General features: G+C 41.4%; 2 protein-coding genes across 3 annotated transcripts in view; one reads left to right on the top strand and one right to left on the bottom strand.

Moving 5' to 3' along the window:
* The first annotated feature begins 2833 nt into the window (after positions 1–2833).
* STAP1 (signal transducing adaptor family member 1) lies at positions 2834–10990 on the top strand. Its single transcript, XM_075033382.1, has 8 exons — positions 2834–2971; positions 5357–5428; positions 6119–6232; positions 6930–6986; positions 7902–8062; positions 8694–8822; positions 9489–9558; positions 10413–10990. The coding sequence occupies exons 1-8, from the start codon at positions 2834–2836 to the stop codon at positions 10521–10523; spliced, it is 852 nt and encodes a 283-aa protein (XP_074889483.1). The 3' UTR covers positions 10524–10990.
* A 4041-nt stretch (positions 10991–15031) lies between these two features.
* The window catches only part of UBA6 (ubiquitin like modifier activating enzyme 6), a 35047-nt gene continuing 26553 nt past the window's right edge, over positions 15032–23525 (bottom strand). For both annotated transcript variants that reach the window (XM_075033378.1, XM_075033379.1), the window contains exons 30-34: positions 22777–22970; positions 22021–22148; positions 19609–19696; positions 19139–19233; positions 15032–16815 (exon numbers count right to left, since the gene is read on the bottom strand). In XM_075033378.1, coding sequence (XP_074889479.1) covers positions 16680–16815; positions 19139–19233; positions 19609–19696; positions 22021–22148; positions 22777–22970 — 641 coding nt within the window. In that variant the 3' untranslated portion in view covers positions 15032–16679. The remainder of the gene's footprint in view (positions 16816–19138; positions 19234–19608; positions 19697–22020; positions 22149–22776; positions 22971–23525) is intronic.

The following is a 23525-nucleotide window of genomic DNA, read 5'->3' as shown; positions in this document are numbered from 1 at the left end:
AGAACATGTACAAAAATCTGCAATTTAGCCAAAATCTGAGAACATGTACCTGTCCCCAGCCATTTTTAGAGATGACATGGAGTATTTACTTTCACATGCAGGACTGAACTCTTCTTCTGCTAGAGTTGGTTGGCAGCTATCTGATCTATCATAGATCACCTTACCAGCTAATTATGTAGTCGTCTTACACCAACACACAGCTGAGAAACAGAAAAGGCCATAAAGATGTTCAACGAAAAACAAGCCTTTTTTTTTTTTTTAAATGATGTTTGCTTTGCATTTAGTAGCCACCACCATTGAAACACCAAGTCTTGTCATCCCTATTCTTTCTGACCGCTAAGGGGAAGGCCAGCAACTAAGTTAAACATCATGGTTCTGTGAAATTGATGGGAGTTTCACCCCTCATTTCATCAGGACCAACACTTCATTCCTGAACTACCACTTCCCTTCACAATTTCTTTAAAGGCTTTGGTATATTAGCTCTTTCACAATGAAAGTCATCCTCCTACATAGGATCGTTTAGGTTGGAAAAGATCTTCAAGGTCATTGAGTCCAACTGTCAACCATGCCCAATAAACCATGTCCTGAAGTGCCCTGTCTATGCGCTTTTTGAACACCTCCAGGGATGGTGACTCAACCACTTCCCTGGGCAGCCTGTTCCAATGCCTGACAACACTTTCAGTAAAGAAATTTTTCCTAATATCCAATTTAAACCTCCCCTGCCACAACTTGAGGTCATTTCCTCTCATCCTATCTCCAGCCACCTGACAGAAGAGACCAGCACCCACCTCACTACAACCTCCTTTCAGGTAGTTGTAGACAGCCATAAGGTCTCCCCTCAGCCTCCTCTTCCCTAGACTAAACAACTCCAGCTCCCTCAGCCGCTCCTCATAAGACTTGTGCTCCAGGTCCTTCACCATCTTCGTTGCCCTTCTCTGGACACACTCCAGCACCTCAATGTCTTTCCTGTAGTGAGGGGCCCAAAACTGAACACAGGACTCGAGGTGCGGCCTCACCAGTGCCAAGTACAGGGGGACAATCACTTCTCTGCTCCTGCTGGCCACACTATTTCTGATACAGGCCAGGATGCCGTTGGCCTTCTTGGCCACCTGGGCGCACTGCTGGCTCATATTCAGCCGGCTGTCAGCCAGCACCCCCAGGTCTTTCTCTGCTGGGCAGCTTTCCATCCACTCTTCCCCAAGCCTGTAGCGCTGCATCGGGTTGTTTTGACTGAAGTGCAGGACCCAGCACTGAGCCTTGTTGAATCTCATACAATTGGCCTTAGCTGGTCGATCCAGCCTGTCCAGATCCCTCTGTAGAGCCTTCCTACCCTCGAGCAGATCAACATTCCCGCCCAACTTGGTGTCATCAGCAAACTTACTGAGGGTGCACTCAATCCCCTCGTCCAGATCATTAATAAAGATATTAAACAGAACTGGCTCCAATACTGAGCCCTGGGGAACACAACTTGTGACCCACTGCCAGCTGGATTTGACTCCATTCACCACAACCCTCTGGGGTCATCCAGCCAGCCAGTTTTTTACCCAGTGAAGAACACACTTGTCTAAGCCTTGAGCCACCAGCTTCTCAAGGAGTATGCCATGAGAGATGGTGTCAAAGGCCTTACTGAAGTCCAGGTAGACAACATCCACAGCCTTTCCCTCATCCACTAGGCAGGTCACCTGGTCATAGGAGGAGATCAGGTTGGTCAACCAGGACCTGCCTTTCATGAACCCATGCTGGCTGGGCCTGATCCCCTGGTTGTCCTGCACATGCCATGTGAGCGCACTCAAGATGAACTGCTCCGTAATCTTCCTGGGTACCGAGGTCAGGCTGACAGGCCTGTAGTTCCCCGGATCCTCCCTCCAACCCTTCTTGTAAATGGATGTCACATTGGCAAGCCTCCAGTCATCTGGGACCTCCCCTGTTGACCAGGATTGCTGATAAATGATGAAGAGTGGCTTGGCAAGCTCCTCCACCAGCTCCCTCAGTACTCTTAGATGGATCCCCTCTGGTCCTATAAATTTGTGAATGTCCAGGCAGCATAGCAGGTCATTAACTATTTCCTCCTGAATTATGGGGGGTATATTCTGCTCTCCATCCCTGTCTTCCAGCTCAGGGGGCTGAGTACCCTGAGGATAACTGGTCTCACTATTAAAGACTGAGGCAAAGAAGGCATTAAGTATCTCAGCCTTTTCCTCATCTTTGGTGGCAATGTTCCCCTCTGCATCCAATAAAGGATGCACATTGCGAAGTTGATTTATCCTTGCCAGTTATAAACAATCATAGCAGATTTATTTTCAATATTCCTTTTAGAGTCCTGTAATGCCCCTAGCCATTTGCTAAAGAAAGTTCAACTCTGATAGTCTCAACGTTAATCCACATTCCCAATGAAAAATTTAAATATTATTTCAGAGGCAGCTAAAAGCAATCAATCTCCTCCCTGGCAGCAGCCCATGAAAAGTCCAGTGCTGTATGCCATAAAAAGCAGGCTTTTCCACCAAGACCTCCAGGTGACACCCATCACAGTAATGATGCACTTTTGTACCAGCATGCTCATCTTTTGAATGTCTCCCCTTGAGCAAACCCAAGGAGCGCACTGTAAAGGAAAAGATCCTTTTAATCCATTCAGTCTGGTTCACCCCATGATCATACACCACACAAAGAGTCGTTGGTGTGTGCTGACCTAAAAGCAAGAACACAGACTTCCTCTTTGAGGTGCTGCTTTTTCCCCCCTCTCACCAGGGTGAGTTTCCTGGCTGAGGCTGATACAGAGCAGACTGAGAACAACGGGAGTGGCGGGGGGGGGGGGGAGAGCACAGCAACCCAAAGGATGCTGAGAGGCATTAGAGAACACCCTGAGGAAATTCCTCAGCCAGCCCCCCGGCGGATCTTCCAGGTGAGGCAGAGCATCACCGGTCTGCCTTTGTACTTCCAAGGTTACCTGTCTGTCCGGCACTCAAAATGCCAGGTAAGGAAGTGGATGTGTTGAAATATTTCTTCAAAAATGTATTGCTAGGAGCTACAGGTTTATGGGGGGAGATGTTTCTCAGCACTGGCTGACACAAATGGTTGCACTGAAATAATGATATCTAGTTATTTCTGTTCATATTACTTGGACAGGGGGAAGTAAAATAAATTATGTAAGGTAACCATCAATATCTCCAGAATTCCATTATCATTTACTATTACCTACTGAAATGTGGATTGAGTTTGACTGATTTCATAGCTACCACCATGGTGAAAAGATAATGCAATATTTTTAATACCAAGAGCAAAGTTTGACACAGTTATATTGCTGTGACGCATCCTCCATTTACTGGAGAACAGTATCCATCCCGAAGTCTTCAGTAACATGCCACCTGAGGTATATATGAGATTCTCTACATCTTTTTTATTCTTATTAGTAAGGGCTGATGATTTAAGATACATGGACTAACGGAAAATAAGAGTGGAGTTTTTTTGACCCAAGATAACTATTTAAGACGCAAATCTGTAAACGCCTACATGCTTGTGTATGTTACAATAGCATGTATGTTCAGAGCACGTCCCTAGTCAAGCTGATTGCCCTTTCTTAGCACTTGATAATGACAGTGCCTGTATTGAGGGTTACAAAGTAAATTTTACCCTACCTACACTCACATCTCTGTAGATGGAGAAGCACAGACGGAGTAGAGAAAATGAGAGACCAAAATAGCATAGTGGTTCACAAACACAGAATCAACCAGGTACCACAGAAAACAGGAACTCCATGAAACAAAAAAGTAGACTAATAATTTTACTATTAATTCTTCTGCAGCACTAGAAATTATTAATGCATTACTTCGTTGTATCTAGCAGGAGAACAGCTGCAAGCTTAATAAAGCTCTCTGTTACGTTCCTTTATTTATATCCTTTTACATAAAACCTTTTTTTCCCCCTGAAAAATCCTTCCTTCTGAAATTCAGTAACTACCATACTGGAATAACAAAACCTAACAGGGCAAAGCAATAATACACAGCCAATCTGAAGAGACTTATATGGGACTGATGAGGTGTATTATCACTTTTGAGAGACCAGACACCCAAGAGAAAAACATACTCCTGGCTATAACAAGTACTCCTCAGCAACTACTATTACTACATTTCCATAGAGCAGAAAGCCCAGTTCATAAGGTACAGTTCAAAAATTTCGCATGACATCCAGGCCCATACCACAGCAAGTATTTACAGCCTTCATTAACTTTGCCAAGGACAGATGGTTTAACAAGGACATTCACCTTAACACAACACTGCAGTGTTCAGAGGTTGGGGTCCAGAGGCTGAATGCTATAGAAATTTTACACTAGTAATTTGACAGAAACCACCAGAAAGACTAGTTAGGAGCTAGCAGGGTAAAGAGCAAGGATCACCTACAGGATAGTCTAGGGAATGTTGCTCACTGTAATTTCTATGACCTGTCAGACTTCACAAATTATTTCTTTTCCCAGTTTTTGTGACTGTGTTTTAAACCCCCGCCTCAAAAAAAACCCCCACAAAACCAAGAACCAAACAAAAACACCCCACCCCCCCCAAAACCAAACAACAAACACAAAACAGGTAAGTAAACTGAAAACCGAACAGTTTCTGTTTTACAGAAGTTGCTTTCCCAACTGAGTGTCCCATAACCACTATAGTTCTCAGGGTATCAGGGGCACATGAAAACAGAAAAACCTTTCTTGTCACTCTTGCATGACTGATTAGGGAACAGTTAGAAGAAGCGGGCAATTGTACTTGCCATAGTCATAATTTAAAGACAAAGCATGTAAAATACCACTTCGAATGCAAGAAGTCCAGTTAATAGGTCAGACTACCATCAAGCTCCATAATCTTCTCCCTATAGCAAGTAAACTGGCAGGATCAAAATTCAATGCAAGTAGGCACTTCAAGAGAATGGTGTTCAGAAGATTGGAGTCTTTACACATGTTCATCTTGCACTATTTTCCACTTGTATGCCTTTTAGGGAGAGCAAGATTCTAAAGTGCCATTTAAAATATATTTGACTTCCATTACGTACCCCCTTTAAATTGTTTTGACAAACCGTTGACAAATGTTTAAAGCATTTAAATTAGTTAAAAGTTTTCTAGGTCCATGCTGGATTAGGATACTAGAAAATAAAGCCTAGAGCCCATATATCTTTTTGCCTGTAAAGAATTACTTACTGAACTTTTTTTGCATAAACTGCCTGCAAAATACATACTTGCTCTTTAATGATCTTTAAAATACTGAAAACTAACATGTGATGACACAGTTTTTCCTTAGCAGTTCTTTCACTTTCAGCATTTTGTCGGAACAGAAAAGATTGTGTTCACAAACTGACACTTCCTCCTTTCCAACAGGAATTTAGAGTGTATTGGACAGAACTCAGAGGAACTATGCTCTTCCTTTATGATGATAAGAAAGCCCCAACAGTGAGTAATGTGCTATGTATGTAACTACCCATCTGATTAAGTGCATCAATTATGTTCAAGTAATCCTTATGTACTCCTGACACCTCTCAGTACCCTTTCCTCTCTCATCTGTATAGTCCAAAAAAATAGTACTGAACATTGTAACAGAAAGACTGAGATAAAAAAAACCAACAGTGTGAAACAAAGTATAGCATATTAGTTTGCCTCATCAAAACAAAAAAGGAGTATTTTTTTGGCATCTGAGCTACAAATGTATCCATATTGCTCCATAATTTTACCAAGTCCTTTTTCCTCAGCTGTACACAAGGGTAAAATTATTGTGGTGTGTAATATGACTTTCCTTTATGCAGCTGAGGAGAAAGTCCTTGGTATCATTATCGTGTACTCTGGCTGAGGGTTTAGTTGGAGTCACAAAGCAAATACTCAGGGAGGTCTCCTGGATTTCATCTGTTTGTGATTATGAAGATTAGGATGGGAAAAATACAGCAAGTACGTTGTTGGTGAGAAGAGCTTCTGTAAGCAGAAGCAAAGGACTGAGCTTTGGCTCATCTGTCAGTTAACTTAACCCAACTTCTAGCAAAAAAAAAAAAAGTTTCAATCTATTTTCTTCTAAACAAATTCCTTTGGAGAGCAGCTAGATTTTTTGTGAAAATTACAACTTGTGCTATTTCTCTTTTTCCCCCTCCTTAGTACTCACAGAAATTAGACATATCAACTTTGGCTTCAGCAACCAATGTTTATCCAGATGAAAATGGCTCTGGACAGTTCATCCTGATGCTGTCAAATGAGGAAGTAGAACTGAAGGTAAAAAGAGGAAGACTGTGATTTATAAGCCACTCAATACTTTATCTCATACAGATATTCAGAGCTCCATTTTGGTGTGGGAGTAGAGCTGCCGTCTTGACATCTAAGCGAGCGTACAGCCTGCAGCCGGGCAGCACCAAAAGGCAGGCAGAGAGGGAGGTAGGGCAAAGGAACTTAACGCCAGGGAAACCGCCCCTCGAGCCATCATAAGTTTTTCTCAGGAGTACCTGGGAATATGGAACGAGCAGAATTGCACAAGAAAACACCCAAGAGAAACTAGGAAGTATCACGCTGACAGGCCCATGTCACCTATAAAACCAAGAAGGGGATAAAGCATCTGAACACCCCACCATTCAGAAGCCATACAGACTGTGGTGCTCAGTAACTATCCTTCTAGGTTTTATACTTGAGACTCACCTATCTCCTTAGCATGGCCTCCTTGGATCCACATAACCTTCTCCTTTTACTCCAAGAGAGCGTATGAATTTTTTTACCTTCCCACCTCTGTCCTCTCCCTCTAATTGAACATGAAGTACTGGGGAAGTGCAGGGTTTCAGTGTGTTGTAACTTGGCAGGGAGCTCATTTCCAGGCATGACACTTCTAAAAGGGTGAGAGTTATTTGAGGCTTCTACATGAAATATACTTTTTTTGTTGTTGCTGTAGTCGTTCTTACACCATCATTTTCTGTTCTCTCAGGCTAATGATTGTGAATGTGGGAAAGAATGGAAGGGTTTTATTCTCACTGTAACAAAGGTATGGAAGAGTTTTATATCTCACTTCATGTCAAAAGTGTCTGTAAGGGGTTTTGTCTTCATGCATGCCAGAAGTTGGCTTCCACAGGCACAAAGCCTTGATTCTAAGGTGTTTGCACACACTAAACTGTTGAGGGGTTTTGTTGGTTTTGCTTTTTCTTTTTTTTTTTTCCTGAGGAGAGCAAAATTCAGGCTGATTTAACCCCAGTGCATCTGCAATACACACTCTGCCATGGTAACTATTCAGACACAGTTCCCAAACCACTGTCTGCTGTCCAGGAAGGAAAAGACTTCTAGCACAAGTCCGTCCCCTGCAGTTGTGAAAAAGGGAGCCTGCTCCGAGACAACTCTCTAGGTCTTTATCACAGGATAAAGACATAACCAAAGAAGTGGCCAAACTGCACATTTTGGAGAAGCCCTTAGCCTTGTGTTTTATTCTACTATTCTTCTTAGCTAAATGCACTTTGAAAATAGCAAGACCCTCTTTGATAATGACCAGTGGAAAAATAAACGAAGCTTGTTCATAAATGACACTGGCCTAGTTGAATCACTTAAATAGCTGAGGATGGCTGAAACAGGTTAAATTACATTTGGACAGTCTTTCGCAGTATAGCAACTGCAAAATCCCGTTGTGGATTCTTACATAATTTCCACTTCCGTCAACACACATCTTTTCTAAATCAGGACACAGATATCCTTATTTCACTATTCTAACAAAAACACATGTGCAACATTTTATCCAAAGCAGAGGCATATCCAAACCTTCTGGATTATCACAGCTGCTTAAACCAAGCAGGTAAGAAAGATTTCTGCACAGCTGCACTCAGAGATTAATTATGATGCACACACAGGAACGATTCCTCACAATGTTTGTCCACTCTTTCATTTTCTTTTCAATTACGCTGTTCATTTTCAGCTGTCTGTTCCACCAGATGAGTCATTACTACCTGGGCAACTTACAAGAATGCATGAAGTGCTAGAGAAGGAAAAGAAAAGAAGGATTATGCTTAACAACCATTCCAGCGCATCCTTGAACAGCAAAAGCCCACCCAGCAGTACATTGAACACTATGCCAGCGTAAGCTGTCACTGAACTATGCAAACCCCAACCTGACTAAAGAGCCTTCCCTTCTTTCAAAGTATTATTTCCATGCAGAGGTTCAAAATTCAGCTGTTGCACAAGGTTTTTATAACATTAAATGAACAAAATCTACCTTAAGACCTTTGTAGGGATTTCCTAAGAGAAAGATTATTCCTGCAGCTTTCCTACATGCCTTTTGTTCTGAAAAGGCCACGTGCAGCATATTGCTGTGCTTAAAAAACTTTTCAGAAAGCCACATGTTGGGCTGCTGTATCTGCCCTTTTGAGAAAATGCTGATTACCATTGAGAAATTCAAGATAAATCCAGGTTATTCTTCTGACATTCTTTCCAAGTGTCCAGAAAGCATCATACCTGTACAAAAGCTTCACTTTCTCTCTCAGAGGGCCAAAGCACTGCTGTCCTGAATTATGCTCTTATAGTAGCATTAATGAGCAAGAGTCCCTCAGATGTCATGCCTCTTGGCAGCCATGGCTAGTTACCCTGGATAAGCCTAGCATTATGAAGAGGTGTTAGCCTGGTAGACCACATCGCTTCATGCAGCTCAGAATGACATGGTCTTGCCAGTGTAACTCACATTCATGCCGTTTCTCTCATCCCTTCTATGAAGGTGTTTCTATGCAGTGTCTTGGCAAGAAGCAAAAGAGATGTTAGAAAAGAACCCTTCATGTGGGAATTTAATCCTGCGTCCCAGCAGCGACAGCAAGAACTACGCAATCACTATCCGACACGAGCTGGAGTAGGTTGATTCCATGATATATTATCTCAGTCTTAACTAGTATACGCTGTATTAAAAACTGAATTCTTAATACCCAGAGTTGACAAGTGAAACACATGCCTTGTCTTCAGGCTATTTTGAGAAAGGAAAATGAGGCAGCAGGGGCAGGCCTGAGACCGATTTCTTGGTTCCCTCCTCCTCCAAAGCCAGTTAGATTGTAACAAAGAAGCAATAAAGATACAAAGGAGCAATAAAGATCAGCCAGCAAAAGCCCATTTCCTTGGGTAAATGGGCTTCTCCTGTTTGCCATGAGACCCTACTCAGTTTAAGAAATCATCACACAGAATGAAAATGGAACAAGCTGTACCCCTTTGTAAAATGAACAACAAAAAATGAGACAAGTATTTTCAAACAGTAACTTAATCCAAACATATTTCGAGTGAATTGCCATGTTTTAGCTTTTGCAGAACTTCAGAACAAGAAGCATCTGAGACACCAGGAATTACATTTGCAGTTTTCAGTGTTTCTAAACTAAAATGGGAAAAAAACAAACCCTGCCACACACTTCAGTAAGCTCTGGGGATATTACAAAGCACACCCATTGCCCCCACAGAGGAGTTTATAATGACAACTATACATCAAAAGTATTTCATTTCAGGCAGCATATCAACTTTCATTTTCTTTCAGTGCCCCACACTTAAAGCACTACAAAGTGATGTCCACAGGAACAAGTTACATTGTCCAATTGGAAAGACCGGTGAGTAAATTCCCTTGTTGAAGATTCTTAAGCAGGTGTTAAGAAATAGCACTTTGCAGAAAATTAGAAAAGCCCTAGTAAATTCCTAACTGTAATTTGTGAATCAAAGCAAACTATGTGGAGAGTTCACCTCTCCTGTTAGTCCAACTAACCTGATCTCAAAGTACAAGTTGTTTTTTTAAGAACTAGAAATATAGAAAAAAAAAAAACATATCAGCATCTTCTAACAAAAATAAAAGTCAAACCACTCACAAAACACCCAAGATTGCTCAATTCTTTTTATTTTTTTTCAACTCAGGCTTCAGTACTAAGTATGAAAACTGAGCTCTTATTGCAGCTAGAGGAAGTTCAAAATGCACTCCATGTAACTTTGAGAAATAAAATTACCTTAGTTGAAGTGTGAGCAAGACTGTATGGACCCTATTATTTGGTTTAAAACAGTTTTCTTCCACTTAAGACATGTTTAACTCATGGCCTGAGAAACATCCTATTGGGTTTGAAAAAGCATCTGCTGTTACACCATCTGCTGAAAAAAGCATCAGCCATCATCGAAGAGCATAACAGTGCAGAGAGCAATCTCACTTCTGGTTTGTTTACTCATTTGATGGAAGGGAAGGAGTTATATGTTCAAGGGTCAAAATGTTAACATCGATTGCAGCGGGCTGCCCTAGACCTCACTGCATCCAAATGCTGACTGTAAATCCAGTACCAGTTGTTTGAGAAATGTTGCTAGGGGTTCCAGCCTGCCAGCAGATTTTTTGAAAATGTATTCTCAACTCAGGTAGCATGTTTTATTTGGTGGTTTTGGTTTTTTTGTTTGTTTGTCTGGGTGTTTTTTGGTTTTGGTGAAACAGGTGACACTCCCAAGCCTTCAGGATGTTATCGATTACTTTGTGACCCAAACTCGAGGGAAACTGAAGCCATTTGTCAGGCAGACGCGCACTGCAGAGGACCCAGTGTTCTGAAAGCAAGCTGGTTGCTGAAGGCACACACAGGAATGGTCCTGCTAAAAGAAAGAGGCAGGAGAAGCAGCACAGGAACTCCACACTATTGAAGATAAACAGAAGGCATTCCCCAAGCTCTCTCTCAATTTCTAGAACAGCTCTGTTGGCCCTAAACCAAGAATGTGATGCAGCTTCTCCCAGAGAAACTTCTGAGATTTGGGGAGGGCAAGTAACCCCAATTCCTGCAGAAGATTAAATACAGAAAAAGGAAAAAAAAAACAACCCAGGAGTGGGAAAGAGAGGATGCATTGCCCCCGCAAAATGCAATAGAAAAATATGAAATTAGGCAGACAGTGTTTGTGGGCTCAATTCTGTCACTGGCTCACAGTGCAATAAACTTTTAGTGTTAAAAACCCCATTTCTTGTCTACTCACTTGTAACAGTGTCAGTGCCATTTATGACATCCCACAGAGACAGCAGGGACGCCTCACCTCTGCTGGGGCTTTGAGCATTGCCAGAGGTGCAATACAGACCAAAAAGCAGAAAAATACAAGTCTGAGTAGCTTAAACTGGAGGTTCCTGGTTCTCAACCTGGTTCCTGGTTGCAAGGTCACACAAGCCTTACAGGACCTAGAACATCCAGAGTAAGGCAGCTGGGGCATCTCCCATGTCATGCAACCAAGGGAGGGCATAAATTCAAGCAAACTGAGACATCTTCCTGCCCAGCTGAACATTCCTACCCCTTCTACATGTCAGCAGGGGTGTTCATTAGAACCTGCTGTGGGCTACTTCAGGAAATGAAACAAAAATAAGTTAGTGTCTGTGTTGGTTAAGCTCTCTGAACTACCTTCTTCATGGGCTGAGACAAGCCCCAGTGAGTGCACAGGAGGATGAGACTGCACAGCTGGTAATAAGGGAAGGCAGTGAAGAGCCCTGCTGATCATACCAAACAGCTGTGGGACCCCACCAAGCCTTAGGCACAGCATCCATCTTCTTGGAAACTGGGGATCCAGCCTTCAAAACAAGCAACTTAAAGTGATCAGCAGTAAGATCCAAGTTTAGTATTTTTAGCCACTAAGTTCTGCCAGGCAGCTGGACTGAATAAAGTGCTTACAGGATGGGTACCCACTGCTGAGCTACACTCTTTCATAGTTAGTGATGACTAGCTCCAGAGCCTGGCTTTTTTCTTTAAAAAAAACCCAACCAAATAAACCGCACCTCTTCTCTGACAGTGGTTGGAGGAGCATTCACAGAGCTCAGCTGAAGACAGCTATGATCTAGGTACCAAAGCAGCTAGTGCCTTCACTACACACACAGGGAGTGCTCTAGGTAGAGTTCCTCTTATTTGCAGACCAAGATTGATCATCATGTTCCTTTGATATCAGCTGTGAATCACAAAGGAATTATTACTTGTTTCAAGGATTATGGAAGTCAGTCAAGGCTTGGGAAGGTTATTTTAAAAGAATGCCCAAGATTATGTGTGACCATATGAAGGCACACCCACTGTATTTATAAAAGTACAACATAGCATGAGACATTAGCACTTTCTTTTCATGAAAATACTTAAGACCACTTGTGAAGATGGTGCTGCTCAGTGTGTATCAGGTTAGAGTTCCAGCTTTTCCTCAGTATGAAATTGAAACTTGTGTGTTGCTGTGAGAAGTGGGAACAACACTTCTTCACTGTATCTCATGTTTGCCATGCAAAATGATTCACTTAGGAGCAAAACAGTTCTGTTGGTGTTATCAATGCTGTAACTCATTATACCTTTAAGCTCGAGCCTCAATAGGTTTTCTGCAGCACAGATAAACACGCTAGCTACTTCATTGACCACACAAAAGACACATTTACTAAAATAAACTCTCAAAAGCTATCTGGTCAAAACTTACCAACCTTTGGACAAAGGTTTAGTTTGCCGCACTGTGCTGCAGCAGAGTATGCTTTCTGTAATTGCAAAAGAAGAGATAATTAACATGGATAGATAAACCTTTCAAGCTAATAAGCCTGTTGCATTTGCCTGAAATTCAATTCCCTTCTTCAAACAACTGGCCTATAGCCACATTGTTTCAAAGACATAAGAAAAATTAAGAACATGAACTTATCTAAAGCCTTTACTTATGTTTGATACAAGTCCAACAGATACACAAACTCTCTGCCTAGCTCAAACCCACATTGTTTCAGGATGTGAGATGCCGTTGTAGAATAAGTCAATAGATTTAATAATAAAATGAGCTACCAGGAAAATATGATATGCAACAGAGCTGCTCAACAGGCCATGAACAGTGTTTTCAGCCTGCCCCCCTGTATAGCCCCAACCCAGGATTGGTCTAAAACCCAGTCAAGCTAATCAGTAGAGACAGGTTAAACAAAATATGAAAAATCAGCAAGAAGCAGGTGCTTTGCTGGCAAAAGATTAAAACATGCAGAGCTTGTAGAGATAGATGTGTAATAGTTAATGGAACAACTTGAGGGTTTTCTCAGAATTGTGCAGATACGGGACTTCAAGGTAAACTGAACAAGAGACAACTGAGCCGAGGTGGACCTTGAAATCTCAAAGATAAGAACTGGAACCAGACAAGACAAGAAAGCTGAGACAAGAACTAGTTAAAGGACTTTGATGAACAATAAGACCTGGGAACCAAGACTTGACTGGAAACTTACAAAGATTTTGGACTGGGATAATGCACGATAAAAAGGTATATAAGACTGAGAAACTTTTGGAGGGTTGCCATTCACTGTGGAGGTGGCCCAACTCTGAGTTGTTAATAAAGTAAACCTAGAGAAACCCATGACTGAGAATTCTTTAACAGCCGTGATAAGGTGACAGTGTTTCTGCATTCACAGCTGGTGCCAGAGTGGTTCTTCCTATGCAGTCATTATTCTTGAATAGCATCTTTTTTTTTTTTTTCCCCAATAAACATTCACATATTCACCATACATAGGAAAAGGGTGGGAAAAAAGCTGAAAACGTGTATTTTACCCCTCATATAGGTAAATAAAGTCCTAAATCCATCAGATCTGCCAAAACAGTCTTGTTAGCAGTAGCATGATCTTCACACAGAATCCTCACTACTCCTAGCATTAAAGAAACATGGAGATTAACCACAGAAAACAGTTGAGCTGGGTGCTAAATACCTCATGTTTTGCATGCACAAACATTCCTGCAACTATTAAGAATGCGAGAAATTAAGGGAAAGCTAGTGTAAATATGAGCAAACTTCATAAGAAAGTACTTGAGTGAGAAAGATCTTCAATACTGGTATAAAACTTCATCTCTACAAGTCAACTGCTCTTTCAAAGAATAGCATTTTGAAGGAAAGCTATTCAAAATGTTCTAGTGGAAAGAGAGTTCTTCACTGCTGCAGGGAGATGGCTAGCTCTAGCTGCTCCATGGGAATAGAGTGTCAAACAGTCCTAGACACACACAAGCTTTCATTACAATGAAAAAAAAAAAAAAAAAAAAAAATGCAGTTCTCAGATTCCAGGTAGTGCTGTGGGCCTCTGCACTGCTAGCACTAGTAGTGACAACGCTGGAGATCTGGAAGACCAGCATGCCTAAATTCATTTGCTTGGTTTGATTAAGCCCTTTTAGTGTGATCATGCTGATCACCTGCTGAGACTTTTGATAAAAAGCAGCAACAGACTGAGAAGTGTGTTCTATCAAACAAATTCACACTGAGTCAGCTCACTCCACTCTACACAACATTCAGTATAAACACGTTCACTCTCCATATCAGCAATTCAGAAAGTTTTAAAACATGAAAAACAATTTTAATGAGCCATTTGACATGCACAGTTCTTCCATATAAAGTCCTCTTTAGGTTATTACTTTTAAGATTTTACCTAGGTTAACTTATATCCAGAAAATTTTAAAGGTCTGCTAAAAAGTATCTAGCATGATTGTGCATTTCCAGTTTTTCCATCAGCAACTGTTTAACTGAGCAGAACCCATCCATAGAACACACAGCCATCCAACAGGTACACCTCTAGTAAGAGCAGTATAGAGATACAGCCATGTCTGTAAATCCTGGCCGCAATCCCTGCCAACCTCAACCTGGACTTTTTGGGAAGGGTCTCACAAAGCTGTATGTGTTATAATTAATGGAACGACTTTTATTAATGACATCTGAAAATTAACTTTAAACCCTGAGGACTGTCAGATGGCATTCCAGAAAAGTACTGAGACTTTACTATTTTTATATGTTACTTACTTTGAAAGCATAAGCATGATGTTAACACCACACTAACGTACCAGAGTGTACTTACTCAAAGTTTCATGTTTCCCAGTCTCCAGCTATGAAGTGACAGAGCTTTCAACTTGACCTAAACTTTTAAGTGATCCTTAGCACTAAGTAGTTATTTGAGTTCAGAGTTCAGATTCTAATACTTCCACAGTGAAATACATTTTAGTTGTTATTTAGCAGTGGAAACTTACTGTCTGCTTGTGCCCTCTCTGCACTCTAAATGTAGACATCTTTTATCCCGTTTCAAAAAGTTTCTCTAAAAGAAGTTCTTAAAAAAAAAAAAAGAAATAACTTAGGTAATTTAAAAAGCAGTATTATTAATCTAGAAAATTATATCTATAAACTAGACTGACTGTAAAACTATATATACCTTCCAGAAGATACCCTGCACGTAAGACTAAATCCCAAATATTGGAATAATTGTGTTGATTCCAGCTATTCAGTTCCATACATCTTGGTGTTCAAGTTCCCAGCCTAGTAGCTGTTACTCCTGACTACAACTAACCGAGAAGGGAAAAAAGGAGAGGTAATATTCCTGACCAATAATGTTCATTAAATGTGAAGATATCCCTAAAGCTTAATAAATTATGATCAAGGATAAATAGCTAAGTAGTCAATAGCTTTTGCAACAGCTGCAGGAGATAATGTGCAGTCACAATCTCTAAGGCTTAAACACATTAAAAGGTTTTCCAGTTCATAGGTTTTTATTCTAACCTCACTTCACTCTATCATCATTGGGAGAAAAAAAGAACGACCAGCTCAACTATCCAGTGTTTAAATGACAAAGAAAATAAGGTGGTGTCACAGATGCTTCTGTAACACACCTCTGCCTCACCACAGCAGCAAAGCTAGTCCCTAATTATTTCCAATTAAGCAGATTCTTTATACTTAGATATCCTAGTAACTGACTGATGATAAAAACCTCAGTGTTCAGTGCAACTCAGACTTGTGCTGCGGACAGGCATACAGCATAACCATTCGCTAAAAGGAAATGGTACCAAAAGGAGTAGCTGAGGAAACAGAGTTTGCTATGACAAACATCCACAGCCATTTGCCTTCTCTTCCTTTAGAAGTCATCATTTGCTACAGTGTTTTTAATTTGGTGAGGGCAGAAAAGCTCAACCACACCAAACACTTTCTCTTTCTTGAAGACAAAGTTTTATTGTTGAAAGTGTTAACTCAGCTCTCCAATAGGTTTCCACTTTCCCCATATTGCAGTATTCCCCAAAGAACAGCCTTAGTACAAATAATCAACAACTCCAGCTCTCTTGACCCAGGGGAGATGTGACAATTTACACCTACTCAAGACCTGCCTCCCTATGTTTCCACATTGAGACTGACATAAGATAGCTGCTCTGACACACAGCATCACTAACTGTTCAGAAGAGAGCACCAACAACACAAAGCAGTTCATCTGCTTTTAAGTGGGAGTTTAAACCTTTTGGATGGATTGAACCTCACATGTAGATGGCAAGAATGAAATTCTTATTTGAGAATTAAGTAACACATGAAATGGATCTGAGATGTTCTTAGAACACCAGGAGTATCATAAAATGGCAGTTTTCCTATTTTTTGCACTCTTCGCTAAGCAGCGCCTAACTTGCACACGAGGACCATTTGTTAGGTTCACCATTCTTCTTGCTTTCTTCAGCTCCCCACAAATTAATACAAATCTTGTCTTTAAGGTAAGGACTGTACTGGACATTCCATCTCATGGAGTGACCAATCCTCCTTTGAGCAAACAGGTTTGAAGAAAATGGGAGCAGATGAAACATAAATCCAGTTTGTCTTCAGTGCAAAGCCACTGATTTTCACCATTCATTTTAATTAAGGCTTCACCAAAAAGAAATATACAGTACCATCTTTAATAGCTGAAAATTAGCACACTCCTTTCAGAACAAATGGTCCAGGAGTGACTTTTGTGTCTCTACCATCAATTGTCTTCCTGAACAAAGTAGTATCTCACTGGTGGCCCTGGCAAGTCTTCCTCTCCATCAGTCTCTGGAGCAAACGATACTGTCAAATCCACATACTTCTTATCAGCTGATGGTTTCACAAGCTTTTGCATCCTACAAGGAAATGAAGAACAGTTTTTTAACATACCAGAAGGAGGATTGGCAGTGGGAATTCAGGGCCAGACTAGAATGAATTTCACTGCCAGCAATGAAGCCCAACATACTAGAAACCAGATTAAAATGGAGAATAAGCTGCCTTTTAATTTTGACACAAAAGCTGTTTCTCCACCTGAGGTACAGCAAATGGTAGCCCATTTTCTTGATAGACTTAGCCTGTTAGTGAGCTATTACATTGTTCGCTAACAAGTGCTCAGTACAAAAGAAAAGAGAAAATGGCCAGTTTCGGATGGGATTCCTCACCGACATAACTTCTCTTTGGTGTCCTACTGAGGCACAAGGCAAAGTTAGCATTCTGTGCAGGATTTTGGTCAATGAGGAGGAGTAAGTTCTCGGTCTACCAATAAGGGCTGGTTTTAATACATTATTAGGGAGAACCACTTCAGTGCACACACTAGATACACAGTTCTGACGGAAAGTAACTCTACTGGAGTTAAGACTTGTTAAGTCCTTGAATTTTGAAGGCAAATAGCAATGAGGGGGGAAAACAGCCAGGATTTGGGACTTCTTCCTTCATGACCACAGTGTGAGTTTAAACTAGATAAGCATGTCACATCTTAGTGCAACTTCCCCCCCTTTGCCCTCCGCAGTCTCAAAAGCTACAGCTATTGCTTGGAAGTTGCACAATAAAATACTGAAGTAGAAGGTCAATCAACCTCACTTTCATTACATATCTTTGGATGTCTCAAAATTATTTTCTTGCCAACTCAGAACACTAGTTCCTGAGGCCAGCTCAAATGCTAGGAGGCTGGGGGAATACAGTAACTCATTTCTATTCCTCACAGGTCACTTAAAGGAGGATTTCCCTTCTGGCTATGCTTTAGCATGCAGGTAAAAAAGCTGCTTTCTCCAAAGTACTTGTTCCCTTGCAAGAACAAAAAGCACTAGCCTCTTCTTGGGAGAGATACTGAGGTCATATCCATTTGCATGAGGAAGCCCCAAGCTACAGAGCAAGGCAGATAACTATGTCTCTAAAAATTGCTTTTAGGGAGTATGCTACCAGTCAATGCTGTAATTCTGAAATTAAGACAGAGTCTTGCAATGCTTGTCATATTAAAGCAAGAGAAAGATTTTAAACACCTTAAGAAAAAACAAACACACAAGCAAGTCCAGAGTTTGCTGTGCAAATATCTTATAAAGCTTTTGGGACTGTTTGTAACAGAACCCCAAGTTGCTGTAACTACATGGAAAGCTTGAACTGAATCTCAGGGTAGTAAGAAATCCTGATATTCACAAGAAGGCAGCTTCACACCATGCCTTTGACTTCATTACACATCCCACTCATTCAAAATTATTTATAGAGCTGTAGGAAAAGGAATATAAACAACTACTTTTGACATAGGCTGTAAATTCACATCCTAGTATGCCAGGCTCTCTAAAGCCAGTACCATCTTAGAAGCTCTTCTCTCCCTGGAAGTTTGAAGTAGCTTGCCCATAACATACTCTACTTTGCCGGACATTACCTACTGGCAGACCTTTGAAACAGTATTGATCAATGCATCTACTTGATGTAGCAAAGCCTGTGAGAACTGGCCAGCATACACTTCATAGGAGCTGTGAGGAACAAATTTTGAGCTAAAGAAGTTCAATCAAGATATGAGAACTACACCTGGGTGAGATCTGGCTGTCACTTTGCAAAGGCCTATCAGTCAAAAAACAATGCCCTACCCTCACACACTCCCAAACTTCCAGTGTGTTACCACCCCAGTTTCCTGTCAGTGAATAGTACTGCAAAGCCTTGTGAATGTCTTCATTTTTAAAAAGGGCTAAAGTAAGCTAGAATCTCAAGGAATTACTACAAACTGAACAGACTTCCAGAAATCTCAATCTGCAACCGATACATTAACTCCTTCCCAAATAAGTGTTCTCATTCCTTCAAAGCTAAGTTGCTAAATATCACCATTAGTTTTAAGCCAGTTTAAAAGTAGTTCGATTGGTCTTGTTCTGCTTAAACCAAGGTACTTTCCCCAAAAAAACTTGCTGTCAGACTTCTTTGGATTTCTCACTCTGGCATTCATCAGCTGGAGTAGCATTTTGCAAGTCTCCTGTCCTCACCACAGAAGTGAATTCACTTTCTCTTTTTTTCTTTTTTTTTTTTTCCAAATGGAAGAAATTACCTTTTTTCTTTCCCAAATATTAATGACTAGCAACCACTTTGATAGAAAACATTGCTGTCAGATACACATCCTTATGATACAACCAGTGAACATAATTTGTATGTGCAGTGGCACCCCTCAATCCATTTGCCAGTTATACTTACGTCAGCTTTAATCTTTTAATATGACCTGGCATCACAGGAACATACAGCATTTTGACTCCCTGTACAACCATAGTTGGTTCAATTCCATATTTCTCCTGGAATTCACAAATTAAAAATTATTAAAGGACTAGGACAGCTACACAAACCAGCAGATACTACTACTGCTAATGCTACAACTAATTATTCAAAACCATAGAGTCCCAACCAGAAAACTTGCTAATGCATGGACGTTGACAGAAGTTTCATTAAGATACATTTGAGCCAATCGAATTAACAAAGAATTTGAAAATAGGCTTGGATGCGTTTACTTAAAGACATTCCCATTGACATTAATTCTTTCTAGAATTACTCTGTTTTGAACAATAACTTGATAAAAGAAAAAAACCCAAACCAAACAAAAACCCAAGCTAACAACCCAAAACAAGAAAACCCTTTCCTCTCATCTTGTATTAGCCCAGTAGATAACTTACTCTGACCGCATTTATGAAGTCCAACAGAGTAAAATCCTCTTTGCCATAAATTGTCCACCTGTCCCAGATTGTAAATGATATCCCATTTCTGTTTTAAAAGGAGAAAGATTGGTTGTTACTTTAGAAAGTAAACTCAGGCACTTCCTTTAAACATGTATTGAAGAACTGCTGTCTTCTAGCGACTTGCTGTTTTATCTTGAGCAAAAATCTCTTCCCTCTCTACTGCTATTTCTCCAGCCCTTTGACCTGGCTAAAGCACAAGACACAGTAAGAACTCTGAGTAAATATTGCCAAATGGTATCTGGCAATGAACTTACTGAGTTTTCAGACCTACTGTATTGGGTTTGTGTGGCAAGGTTTTGGTAGCAGGGGGGCTACAGGGGTGGCTTCTATGAGAGGCTGCTAGAAGTTTCCCTATGTCCCATGGAACCAATGCCAGCCGGCTCCAAGACAGACCCACTGCTGGCCAAGGCCAAACCCATCAGCAATAGTGGTAGTGCCTTTATGATAACATATTTAAGAAAGGGAAAAAAAAAAAAAGTTGCAACGGGCAGAGAAACTGCAGCCGGGAGAAAGGAGTGAGAACATGTAAGAGCAACAACTGTGCAGACCCCCAGGTCAGTGAAGAAGGAGGGGGAGGAGGTGCTCCAGGCACCAGAGCAGAGATTCCCCTGCAGACCGTGGGGAAGACCATGGTGAGGCAGGCTGTCCCCCTGCAGCCCATGGATGTCCATGGTGGAGCAGATATCCACCTGCAGCCCAGGGAGGACCCCGCACTGGAGCAGGCAGATGCCCAAAGGAGGCTGTGACCCTGTGGGAAGCCCACGCTGGAGCAGGCTCCTGGCAGGACCTGCAGACCTGTGGAGGGAGAAGCCCACGCTGGAGCAGGTTTTCTGGCAGGACTTGTGACCCCGCGGGGGACCCACGCTGGAGCAGTCTGTGCTCCTGAAGGACTGCACCCTGTGGAAGGGACTCACACTGGAGCAGTTCATGAAGAACTGCAGCCCATGGGAAGGACCCATGTTGGAGAAGTTTGTGGAGGACTGTCTCCTGTGGGAGGGACCCCATGCTGGAGCAGGGGAAGAGTGTGAGGAGTCCTGCCCCTGAGGAGGAAGGAGCGGCAGAGACAAGGTGTGATGAACTGACCCCAACCCCCATTCCCCATCCCCTTGCACCACTGAGGGGAGGAGGTAGAGAATCCAGGAGTGAAGCTGTGCCTGGGAAGAAGGGAGGGGTGGGGGGAAGGTGTTTTGAGATTTAGTTTTATTTCTCATTACCCTGCTCTGGTTGATTGGCAATAAATTAAGTTAATTTTCCCTAAGTCAAGTCTGTTTTGCCCGTGATGGTAATTGGTTGGATGATCCCTCCCTGTCCTTATCTTGACCCACGAGCCCTTTGTTATATTTTCTCTCCCCTGTCCAGCTGAGGTGGGGAGTGATAGAGCAGCTTTGGTGGGCACGCAGCCTCCAGCCAGGGTTAACCCACCACAGTCTTTCTTGGTGCTGAAACCTGGGAACATGAGGAATTCGAGATAAGGATAGTAATTGAGAGAGGTAACGGGCAAAACACGGACTAAACACAGCTAGAGAGTGGAGAGCTGCATGACTGTGGGGAATTTATGTTATTGTAATTGTGGTGAAGGGATGAGGGGTAGATTGTGCGCAAATGGTCCACTTTCTGTCAGTGTTGTGATGATGTTATTTTGATTTTGGTGTGGAGAATTCTTTTTTGTTGATGTGAGTGAAGTTTGTGAAAACTGTGAAGATTGTGTGATGAATGTACATTTTAATGATAATTCTTAACTATGTGATGCCCAGAGGCGAGGGGTGGAAGGCCCCACTGAAAAACAGCTCTTGTATTGACTAAGATGCAGAAGTGTGTCCAGTCTGTGCAGACAGGATGTTTATTAATAACCATGCCGCACATCTAACTCATCTAGATTTTTAAAGACTCACTAGCAACAGCTTCCACTGAAAACAAAACTAAGCCATTAAAACCACTATTTTTAAAATTAGGACAGAAGAGTGTCTGTCTGTGTGCTGTATTTTCCAAACAGGAAGTTCTTGAGCAATGCATTATGGGACACCCTTGGCAGTACTAAGAATATCACTTACACCTTTAGCAGTATGTACTAAATGGATAATAGAAGTTTGATAGCAAGCACTATGTGATTCATGATTTTCCAAGTTGAAAGAACAACAAAAAAATAACCTTGAATATCTATAACATTTAACTGGAATATGACCATGAACTGTGGTTCCATCATAGTTCTGCTATGCAAGCACATAAGGCCTTCATCTGGTTATCTGGATTTAATAACTGTACAAACTTTACACTTGTAATGGCTCACCAAGTTCTAAGCATCAATTACCACATTTCCAAATACTGCCCTTCTGCCACTGTCCCTCCTACCTGATTTCCGTTCTTCTTACTTCAGCAGTTTCTGTAAAGACCATTATGGGAATGGCTAGGTTCAGAAAACAGTTCTTGTATGCATCAGCTGGGTAGCCACCCACAACTTTGATAAGTTCCAGTGCAACCTGCAGTAAATAGGAATCCCATATGTCCATGAGACCTGTATTATCAACACTGGTTTAGTTAAGAGGCCAGCAACTACAGACTTAAGTTGTTAACGAGATCAGCCTTTGTCTAACTAGCAGAGTAAATCACATCTGGAAATACAACCCAATAAGCCACAGAAATAAATTCTGTTGCTGCTAATAGAAATATTTAAAATGTTCAAAAGTGTTCCTAATGTAAGGCTCTTCCAAAATTGTTTAATTCAAGACACCTCCACAAAACATGCAGTTCTGTTGCAGTGCATGGATGTGAATTACTACAGAACAGATCCTTTCCACTCTTGGCTGTGGCACTCTGATGGAAGTTAGTATTAACTGCAGAAAACAAACCAAAATGCTGATCTCCAACTCCTCTTTCGGGCCAGCAAATTAGAAATAAAAGCACCAAGGGCTTACCACAACTAGAACCAAGAGTGACCTTTTGTATTGGTACATGAGAAAAAAAGATTATTAAGTTTGAAAGAAACCCATTTCTTTAGTGAGGCTCTGTCAGGGTAGCGTTAATCAATATCCAGACAACAGTGGTTTTAGGCAAGGAACAGTAAGAGAAAGAAATATACACTTTAAGCATTTTAAAAAGCATACTCACCAGCCCTGATACTGCAGCAGTAGCTGTTGCAATTGCAGGAATAATCTTTCCAGCAATGCGCTTTGTTTTGAACCGATCTGCTGGTTCAATGTTGTACATCTTGGCTCGCAAGTTTGATGCTGCTGTTATGAAATCTATATGCCCATTACTATCGTCATCTTTTTCAAAGGAGATGGGCTTCATTTGCAAGTCATCTGCTTATGGAAAAAAAGGGGGGGAAGCAAAAATTATTAGAAAACTGAAGATACCCTAAACATAAGTTATAGTGAACTAGAACCTTAACAGATTAAAAATTTCACATTCTGGAGCTTGGTGCCTTACTTACAAACTTGCTTTCCCATGCTAGAAGCAGAAATGCCCCTATCAATACCAGTTGTTAAAAGTGAGTAATGAAATAAATATCAGCAGAGCTCTGTAATTTCATTTTCCTTGCAACACCAGGAATAGATTGTGACAGTCCTATGGACATTTCTTATACACCCCACCTCGCTATAGCTCCATCGTGTGAGAATTCCCTCTGTAAGATTTATCTGTAACCATTTCACTATGGACTCAGTAGCATGGGAGACAGAGGTTAGGGTTTTCTCCCCTGTGTTTATGGGCTAAAAAATGCATGCATGTAGCTGTTATCCAATGATCTCTTCATGTGGCCAGGCACAAAAATGAGATCCAAGCATCCTCATTTTAACATATCTAGAAGATGCTGAAGACGACTCTTAACAGCCTTCACAATTTAGGGTAATTTCAGA

This window comes from Buteo buteo, chromosome 1 (genome assembly GCF_964188355.1).
Source record: "Buteo buteo chromosome 1, bButBut1.hap1.1, whole genome shotgun sequence".
Classification (NCBI taxonomy): Eukaryota; Metazoa; Chordata; class Aves; order Accipitriformes; family Accipitridae; genus Buteo; species Buteo buteo.
Note: the sequence above shows the minus strand (reverse complement) of the source record. Positions and strands in the feature narration are given on the sequence as shown.

Bases quoted from the DNA above. Each gene is read 5' to 3' on its own strand.
- STAP1 (XM_075033382.1), top strand. From the start codon at position 2,834: ATGCTGAGAGGCATTAGAGAACACCCTGAGGAAATTCCTCAGCCAGCC. The intron at 6,987-7,901 runs GTATGGAAGAGT...GTTCATTTTCAG, and splicing joins TTATTCTCACTGTAACAAAG to CTGTCTGTTCCACCAGATGA. The intron at 8,823-9,488 runs GTAGGTTGATTC...ATTTTCTTTCAG, and splicing joins ACTATCCGACACGAGCTGGA to TGCCCCACACTTAAAGCACT.